This window comes from Glycine max, chromosome 1 (genome assembly GCF_000004515.6).
Source record: "Glycine max cultivar Williams 82 chromosome 1, Glycine_max_v4.0, whole genome shotgun sequence".
Classification (NCBI taxonomy): domain Eukaryota; kingdom Viridiplantae; phylum Streptophyta; class Magnoliopsida; order Fabales; family Fabaceae; genus Glycine; species Glycine max.
In genome coordinates, this window is record NC_016088.4 from 2,506,536 (window position 1) to 2,516,750 (window position 10,215).

At 30.8% G+C, this 10,215-nt stretch overlaps 2 protein-coding genes and 1 non-coding gene across 3 annotated transcripts; 1 reads left to right on the plus strand and 2 right to left on the minus strand.

Moving 5' to 3' along the window:
* Positions 1-4,976: 4,976 nt before the first annotated feature.
* Positions 4,977-7,397, plus strand: LOC102668650 (uncharacterized). Its single transcript, XM_041004807.1, has one exon. It carries the CDS (start codon positions 5,155-5,157, stop codon positions 5,899-5,901), a length of 747 nt encoding a protein of 248 aa, XP_040860741.1. The 5' UTR covers positions 4,977-5,154; the 3' UTR covers positions 5,902-7,397.
* A 49-nt stretch (positions 7,398-7,446) lies between these two features.
* On the minus strand, positions 7,447-9,379 carry LOC100499731 (uncharacterized). The gene is given in 5 exon segments (NM_001248307.2): positions 7,447-7,603; positions 7,680-7,751; positions 7,838-7,942; positions 8,750-8,976; positions 9,236-9,379. Coding segments are annotated over 5 exon segments (594 nt in total). The 5' UTR covers positions 9,354-9,379; the 3' UTR covers positions 7,447-7,531.
* LOC112997914 (small nucleolar RNA snoR128) lies at positions 8,418-8,511 on the minus strand. Its single transcript, XR_003262966.1, has one exon. It is a non-coding gene; the product is annotated as a small nucleolar RNA snoR128 (small nucleolar RNA).
* Positions 9,380-10,215: the final 836 nt, after the last annotated feature.

Consider the following 10,215-nt stretch of genomic DNA (forward strand, 5'->3'; position numbering starts at 1 on the left):
CATTAGTTATTCATCCTCACGCCAGTACCCTCTATTAAAAAATTAAGCAAAACAAAGAGAAAGTATTGAAATTAAAATTAAAATTCTTACCATTACAGTATGAGTCTTTTCAGTAACAATGCTTCTATCTTTTCAAGTTTAATTATTAATATAAATCTCTGTTCAAGAAGGTTGCACTCCTTAGACTTTGTTTTCTAACATTAGTTTTAAAAAATAAAAATAAATCATTCTATTTGTATTCACCAATTATATATGTAAGCCTTACAACTTCCAACAACTTTGGAAACAGTGGCATGATATGAACCAAAAAATATCAGCATGTGAAACAGTTGCTTCGGGTTTGAAATATTTACATGATCGATGTTTGACGCAAACCAATATAATGGGCCGGGATAGAATCAATTGCACCAATATCAACTGTGGTTAACCAGAGCCACTTAGGCACCAACCCACCCCCATCCATACATGGCAATAGAACCAGTGTCATCTGTATCAAGCTATAAAAGGCAAAAACGAGGACGCATGTTAGATTTTTTTATATAAAAAAAAAACCAACAAAATTCAGTTCATTTAATTTTATGTCAGTAATGCAATGTGGACTCAGTTTTGGGGCCCAAACCGGATTTGTTTTTGTTTTTTTGAGGTTGGGGTCATTTCTTATGATTGTAGGAACCTCCTTTCCTCTTATACATCTCTGTAAAGTTTGGTAGACAACATGCAAATATGGTGGCTCACACTCTTGCCAGGGCAGTCACTAGTATGTTAGTCCACAAATACATCATATAACACCAAGGTATATTGAATCCTTTATTATTAATGATATGAGGTAATTCTATTGCTGTAAAAAAAAAAAAAAAAAGACAGACAAAGAAACGAATTTTATAACGAAGCAAAGTGTGCATGCATTTCGGGTACAGTGGGTGCACCTTTGTACGTCCCGGACCTGCTGAATTGCTGGAATTGAATTGCTGAAATTACTGGAATTGGAATTGAATTGAAAGCCGGAGGCTGGTTGTATTCGGATTCGGAATTGAATTGAGTCTTCTAGTTTTGTCTGTTGGTGTTCTTCTCTCTTCCAACTTTTACATGTGAAAAGTGAAAAATAATAAAATAAATGAGATGTTATAATTATGGATCTCGTGTAATCAGGTCTATGAAGATATTTGGTAAAATTATCTTATAAGTTAATTAAGTGCTTATAAGTTAGGAATTCAAAAATTAAAAATTAACTAAAATGATATATTTAATATTTGAATTTTATTTTTAATAATGATAATATTTTTTTAAATTTTGAATTATAAATTTTTTATTTGTTTTTGAAAAAGTAAAATTAAATTAAATTAACTCTATTATAATTATATTGTTTAGAATACTTTTTTTAACATTTAAATAATTTATTAATATTATTATTTTAAAACAAAAAATAAAATAAAATAATATTTTATTTATAATTTTTCTTAAAAATTCATTTTTTTATTTGTACTAAAAGAACTTGAATATTCAAGTTGCATGATAAGAAAGAAAATTAGATATGAGGATTTTTTAGACAAAGAACAACAAGAGAGTTTTCAAATTGAATAAAAGAAGAAAATAAAATATTGAAGATAAAAGTGAGGAGAAAAAAATTAATAGCTTATAAGTTGACTTATTTTTCATAAGCTACTTGAAATAATTTTTAAAAAATAAATTTGTGTGCCAAACAAGCTTAATTCGATGAAAGAAACTTATAAATTCATGAAAAGGCTTACCAAACATAGCCTTATATATGATTTAAGTCTTAGATTCATCAATAATCTTGTTATTGTTCCAAATACTACTGTATTTTCTTGCAGAGGATATGTACTCTTTCTTTTAAACTAAAATGTAAAAGCGTATTTAAAAAATATGTAAAAGCATAAATTATAATAGTTACATAGTTTTAATGAAAGAAAAAGGGGGTCGCCAAAAAAATGATGTTCTAATGAAAATAAAATAATAAAAATTGGAGATGTTCTGTACGAAATATGATAGAAGTAGAAAGGTAGAAGTTATTTTTTAATCATAGTGTTTTTAAGAATATTTTTTAATAATTTTATTTGATTAAAATATTCATTGATTTTATTAATAATTAATTTATATAAAAGAAATAATTAAACTACCTTTACTGAGATATTATCACTCAACTACTTATTTAGTTATTTTTATTTACAAAATTTAAATCCAAAGTCTTACTTACATGATCTAAATTCTAAGCTCAATTTCATTGAGACAAAAAGACTTATTAGTTATTATCTAAGTCTTTAGTAGATAGTTGATTTGTACTACTTCATTTTATTATTTTTAATTTATATATGTTATTTCGTATCATGCTTCTATTGAGTAATATTATTATTTTTATTAATTAAGTGGGGACTTTAGTATTATATGTTCAAGTTGGAACTTATTATTACTAGGGGGCTTTTCCTTTCATTTTTACATTTTGTTATCACTTTTTAATTGCAAAATTTTTATTTGTTTTTTTCTCTAAAAATTATAATAAAAAAGAATAAAAAATTTGCTTTCGTTGTAAAAGAATAATATTAGTGATTTGAAATGTGAAAGAACAAAAGTTTATCAATTATAAATTTAGTGGAAATTGATACTAATATTTAAAGCATTTTATAAGATGTGATATTAGGGTTTGAAGTGGGCAAAAAATATTTTTTTATTGTTTAATGATATTTTTATTCTTAATAAATTATTGAATTTTATTTTTGGTCCCTAATAAAAAAATATATTGTTGGTCACTAGTAATTTTAAATTTTGTTTTTGCTTCCTAAAATGTTATTTAAACCAATGATCTTATACTAGTTATTGACTCGATCAGGGTACTAAGTCATTAGGTCATAAGTTGATCCAATGAGTCATTACTTGACTCGCATGACCCGACCTATATTAAAAAAATCTAAATAATTTTATAACACATAACCTTGTACACTTAAGATTTAAAGTTTAATAATGTTCAACATATTTAGAAGCATATATAGTTATGAATTTGTTTAAAACTGAACATGCAACATTTTTTTTTCAGAATTCAATATAAACAACTTTAAGCTAGAATTTAAAATATATATCATCATTGTACAATGGCAGACATAATTTAATACACACAAATTAGTCAAGAAAAAATAGAAAATGACAACAACTTTATTATCTCACATTTTAAAATGCGGTTATGCTTGGTAAAATAAGCAAATTTACAAACAATACACGTGTAAAATTTAAATTGAATTTTCCAACATGAGTGATGTTCAATTGTAAAAAAAAAAAAAAAACTTAAGAATGCATGACCCACCAAGTTAACCAAGTTGATTAGTTCCAGGCCAAGTCAAAGTGGGTTACACCATGTTTCATGCATAATCAATCCAACAAGTGATTCAGATCGATTGGATTCCTGAGCCAATGGGTCAACCCAACTAGTTTGAGTTGGGTCCAATAACTATGATTCAAATTAATTTTTTGTTAAAGTATTATCTAAACAAATTTAATTAGGGATAGTAGATTGAGTATGAATAATAGTAGACATGTCATGTTAGAGTGAAATAAGACATGTGTTATTAATGATGTTATTGTGATATTATAGTTGCGAAAATTGGATCGATTCGATCGATTGGATTAGTTCAAATGAGAATTGGTGGCTTCGCTAGTTTGGTTAAGTCATCGAACCAGAAATATAGTCCACTATGGTCAACCCGATTTGACCCATTTGAGTGTGACCAAGACCCTGTGATGACACTAAATTGGTATGATTTCACTTGGTTGATCCTTTTTTCTTTTTTTTACAGATTTTTACAATTCCTAAAACATATTAAACTATTAATAGATAATTATTGAATACTAACATATAATATTATTTTGATCTTGATAAAAATATACAATAACTAATTATTATTATTTTGATCTTTGATATAATTTAATATTTATGTATTTTGCACATCTTCATCATATTTGTTCATGATCATTTGACAATTTTTGTACTTAGTCATAGAAAATAATAATAATTTCCTTAGTAATTTAATGATAATACCCAACAAAATAATTTATAGTAATAAATAATTATGTAATTTTAAAATATAAACTATGGATTGTTGATATTCTATTAGCTATATTATATATATTTTTAATTTTTTAATATATATAGCATATCAATCATACCAATAAATAATCCATCAATTCGACTTCTAATCTATTAACCTAGGTTCTCGACTGGATTGGTTTTTATAATACTGTTGGTATGATATTGAATCAAATTATCAAAAAAATATATTGCTTTTTAAATCAAATAATTTTTATATTTTTATTTATTTAAATCATTATTGTTTCATCCACGTGTTATTGAACAAAAAAAATCTCTTGCATCAGCCGTGTGGAAATCTAGTAAAATAATACTATACATGTACGTACTCATATATACTAGTTATTGAAATATCAAGGATTAAATAACTTTTTTCTTGTATCAATTCCAATAAAGGTTTTTTTTTTTTTGTTTAATTTTGGTCACTCTCTTTTTTCGATACTTGGGATAACAACCTACAATTTGATTCTCACGAGTCTTGCCCAACAAGGCCAGCTTGCACTTCTAGCAAACGATTTATAACTAATTTTAGTTCTCAATTAACAGATGACACCGCTTCCATGGCTGAACATTTGTACACAAACATGCAAATCAAAAAGCAAACTGTTGTATTTACGCTAGAAATTCAATCTAAACACAAAAATAAACAAGAAAAAATGGCAAGTTCCTCCTATAAAATTGTATTTCCTTTGGCTTTTCAAAAAGAAACTTTGATAAGAAGAATGTCCCAGAATTTCTTCTCGTTTATGGTCAAGAAGAGACCTTCGAGGCATTTTCCAAGTTAACTGTGTCCCCACACGGAGAAAACCTGCCTTTCCGCAAGCGAGGGTATCCTCTGTTTGGCAAACTGTTAATTCTTTTAAATCCTCCTCCTAATTTCTTCTCGTTTATGGTCAAGAAGAGACCTTCGAGGCATTTTCCAAGTTAACTGTGTCCCACACGGAGAAAACCTGCCCTTCTGCAAGCGAGGGTATCCTCTGTTTGGCAAACTGTTAATTCTTTTAAATCCTCCTCCTGATTTTTAACTCTTCCATTTGAGCCTACTCTTCTTCCTTGCCACAATGACCAAAATTCAAGCCATTCAAACCTCAATATCAAAACTCCTAATCCACCCTTTGCTGTGGAGACTAACAGGCTTTGTCTCAAGCATAGTTGGATTCAGCTGTTATGCCCTCAGTCCCTCTTTCCACAACATGTTCGGACACTGGAACGCGCTGAAGATCTTCGTGTACACTGTCGTAAGCTCACTTTTATCTATCTTCATGTTCTTCATTAAAAGATGTAGCTGGGGACATGGGAGGAGTTTCTTGTTGAAAGCACAAGTGGGTTTTGTGGTCTTAACGCTCACCTCTCTGTGGTCTGTTTTCGAAGACCGTAGTGAAGAAGGGAAGGTGGAAAATGCGCACGGCAAAATGATGAACCTCACTTCCAGTGGCGCATTTGCATTGATGGCTATGAGCTTGTCGCGGCAACTCCAACTTGGATTCGAAGTTGGTGTGTTTAACTTCTTGGTTGGATGTTTCTTGGTCACAGTGATGAAGATGAGCTTCAAGTTAGCTCCAGTTGCCGCATTGTTCTGCTATTTGCTCGTCAACATTCGTTCCATTTCTGATTTCATACTTGAAATGCATGCACGTGGTGCCACACAAGAAGCAGATGGCAGTAATACCGGAACTGTCTACATACGTAGGAGAAGTTCCGAGGATGGTTTTGACTACTATGGATATGATACAGAAGAAATAGAAGACCGCATGACAGATGCCATGTTTGAAAGTTTAAATTATGATACAGATTACTATGATGTATGAGTATTTGTTGAAAATTATACAGATAACTTTCAAAAAAACACTTATTGCGTTTCTTTGCGTATGATACAGTGACTTGGAAGATGCCCTGTATGTAAGTTTAAATATTTAAGGTAGAGAAGTTGTTCGTGTTGGTGGAAGGATATGACTTTGTTAAAAATGCTTATTGCGTATCTGAATGGTAACCACAGTGAGCGTAATCCCCCCCATACGTATATGGCATGTGATCTGGTTTTCTGTCATCTGGGTTATTTGGAAGACCAGAAATTTGAGCTTTTTCAGGGCAGCAACAAGACCTGCAAGATATGGTGGAAAAGATTATGATTTTGTCGTGGCAATGGTTGTCTACAAAAGGTGTCATTTCATATTCATTAGCTTGTTGGTGGAAAGGTCCTAGATAGTGTTTATATGCGACCTGGGATGGCATAATTGTGGTACGTACTGGTTTTTGTTTATTGCACAGACGCTCAATAAGTTTCAAGATGGGAAGGTATTCAGCGGTTATGACTTATGAGTGTGGTACTGTATGTTCCGTTAATATGCTGCAATACTTTGTTATATTTGGGACTTTTTAATGTTTTGGATAGTGTACTGTGGTTGCCGTTAAACAGCAGCTCAACTTTTGTAAGCTTTTTCTTTTTTTCTTGTCTTTGTCACGCTTGTGGCTTTGACAATGTTTCTCAAAATGAATTTTGCTTTTACCTCTTCAAAAAACAAAAGGTGGAGGACAAATTTTTCTGTTATTTTTAAATACAAAAAAGTATTGTTATTTTTCGTTATAACCAGCCTATAACTCACTGATAGAATCCTAATATATCTCCACACAAACTTCAGTCTTTTAATGCCAAACGTTGACTAATATTTGAAGCTAGCTTCAATTTTTTTTTTCAGTAATAGAAACAGTGACTTATATTCCATAATGTTGTTCCCATCTAAAATTTTTCATAGTAATTTTTACAGCAAGACAAATAAAAAAGAGGGGTTAGGCATGTGGGAATTGGGATGACTGATGTCTATCTCTGTATCGCATATCTAAGATGGAGACTGAAATCTCAGCATTCCTCACAATTCTTGTACTCATTCATTTTACAACCTTCGTATTACTTCACCACTATTGAAATTTCAATGACGGGATTCTAAATGATATATAATCACTAAAACGCATCATAGTTTTAATCATCAAATATAGCTATATTTAATGATCCTCTACAGGCAATTGCATCATGCACCCAACAAATTATTATAAATTCCAAAAGTATCCCTGCTTACAGATTAAGAATCCATTTGAGCTGAGGTAGTTTTGGAAAAAACAAAAAATATTGAATGTACAAGAAATTCCCTCCTCTACATTGCATCCTTAATGTTAGATATCGAGTGTGCTTTTGGAAACCAGACGTCCTCAAATTTTCTAGTTACAATTTTTTAAAAAAAATATAGACCGTATGTAAACAATAAAAAATGCAACATGCACCCACAATGCACTAGAGGCAATTTGGCAATAGCAGTCAATAACTTGAATACGAGAAATCTGGTGCTGACTATATTTTTCCTTCTCAGCCAAAACTAAAACAAAGGTAACTGTTACTGTACATTGTTTAAGAGACAGCACAAACATTTCATCCGTTCAGAACAATCAATTATCTTCTGAACCGAAAATTTGTCCCTTGAGCTCTTCTATTTTAGCACCCAATTCATCTCTATTTTGCTGCAGGTTAACAAATTTAATTAATCTGGTAATCAAGACAACAAATCAGCCAAACTAGCAAAAATTAGGTAAGTACCTTGAAAAGCAGATAACGGGAAGTGAACCATACTGTATATGCAAGCCCAACAACTTCCAACAACTTCGGAATCTGTTAATCAACAAAAATATCAGCATACGAAACAGTTGGGTTTGGGTTTGAAATATTTACAGGATCGATGTTTGTTTGATACACACCAATGGGATAGAATCAATTGCACCAATAACAGCTGATGTTAGCCACAGAGCCACCAAGGCACCACCCCCATACAAGACAATAGAACCAGTGTCATCTGTATCAAACTGTAAAAGACAAAATTTGAGGGCAAGGTTAGATTAAAAAACAAGGCTTAAAACCAGGTCATTTTAATTCTTAATATTATATCAGTAATGCAATGCAGACACCACAGGCAGCAAAAATTACAGTCAACCCTCTTTCAGTATGTGGGGAAAAAAGCAGTGAGTTTCACAAACGCCAGTCAGTAACGATGCATCAGAAAAATTTAAGTCAAACAAGAAACAATTTAATGATGCTGCATCATTGATTTAAGATGTAACATCCAACCACTTTAGTAAAGAAAATGAAGACACCCATGCTTTAATGGTTTCTTCGGACAAAATATTTTTCACAATGGCTTTTGAAGCTGTGGGTTTCATAGGTAATACTAGCATATTCAAGCAAACAAAAATAAAAATAGATAACAAATATATTCAAGTAAACTTCCCATAAGTCAAACTCATCAAAAATTTCACAAATACAAAAGGTAACTGTGTGGAGTTGCTCAGGTAACCGCTCAGGTTCGACATGACTGCCGAAGTATCATCAAGCATTCTATAAATGCCATAAATAAACTGGATTATCATCATAGCAACTCCATATTTGAAATAGAAACAAATCTAAACCATCAGGGAAAAAATAACATGTGCCTTGGAACCACCAAATTCATATTCCAAAAATGCCATCAATAAACTGAATTGTCATATCACAACAACTCAATATTTGAAACACAAACAAATCTGAACCATCAAATTCATAGTAAATATATGCGAATAGAAACTACAGAGATCAGAAAATTCTTAATAGGCAAGGTGGTTTAAAGTGACCCTTACATTGAGCTTATCCATCAAATCAAATGACAGACCCTGTCCATCATCAGACAACTCTTCTTCTTTTGTGTCTTCAATCACCGTTTTATCGAACTCATTCTTATTATCCTCTTTAACATTCTCCAGGATTATGACACCATCGCGTTTCTCATTGAAAAATTGACTTCCTCCAGTGGATCGCTCTTCAGAAGACGTTGCCTTTGGCAACAGATTCCTCAAGCAAATTGACCCTGCCATGACATAAAACCCAACAACAACAACAACAAAAAGTCACAAATATGTAGCTTCAGTAATAGTAAAACACAATCACACCATTTGCTCCAAAAGCTGCTTAACAGACAAAAGTGAGACACAATTGACGCCATGCAACCCAGGAAGACAAAACATTTTAGCAAAATTAAGACAGAAAAACTAAAAAAACTTGACATAGAAAGAATCATAGGTTATGGTTCGGATTGAATAAGGAATAAAAAGGAATAGAGAACGTACGAGATAAAAGTACTGCGGAGTGAGTGAGAGGGGTTTGTGGGTGAGGAAGAGAGGGTTTAGGTTTAGGTTTAGGAAGAAAAGAGGAGGCGTTAGGAAGGTTCGAGAGAGTGGTAGACATTAGGGATTTGAATTGAAGAGTGAGATGAGTCATTAGGGATTCAATGCCCCTTTTTATACAAAATATTGCCTCTAGGGTTTTCGGCTTTCTCTCTTTCCATTTTCTCTGTTTTTTTTTTTCTTCCTATTTTTATTGTTTTATTTTATTTTTAAGTTTCTTGCATTTTGATATGTAGATGTGTACTATCCTTTTGGATACAAAATATTAGTACTTTTTACTATTTTATTCAATAAAATGTCATTTCCCTCTGATTCTATTTTTACGGACAGTTTAGATTATTTTTCACTTTTTTATTTTATTGTTTGTTCTAGGTCAAATGAGATACCTAAATAAATTATTTTAGATGATAAAAGTAAGGATAGTTGGAAAAAAAAATTGTATCCGTATGCTATTGTGTATGTGTTAGTAACAGGTTAAATTTGGAAAAAAAAAAAGCTTGTCATAAAACAATAAAATATTTTTCTTCTAAAAGGTTAAATAAAAATATCTTATTTACTCTTTCACGACATACGAATTCCCTTTTAATATTAAACATAATAAAGGGTCTATTATTTCATTTTAATGGCATTAATTTATCTTTTGTTGTCGGTAAGAATATACAGCAGCTATTCAATCAAGTTATAATATGTTTGGAATAGTTTTTTTTCTTAAAAAAATATCTTATTTTTAAGTTTTCCAAAAATTAATAAAAGCAATCATTATTTTCTCAAAATATGCAAATGAAGTGTGCACTCAGTTTTATCCTTATTATTTCACTCATTTTTAATGTTTTGCAAACACAATCATATTTTACAGATAAATTAGTTAAGTTATTCATATATATTTGTTTCTTATATTCAAACATTGTTGCCGTCAAAAAATA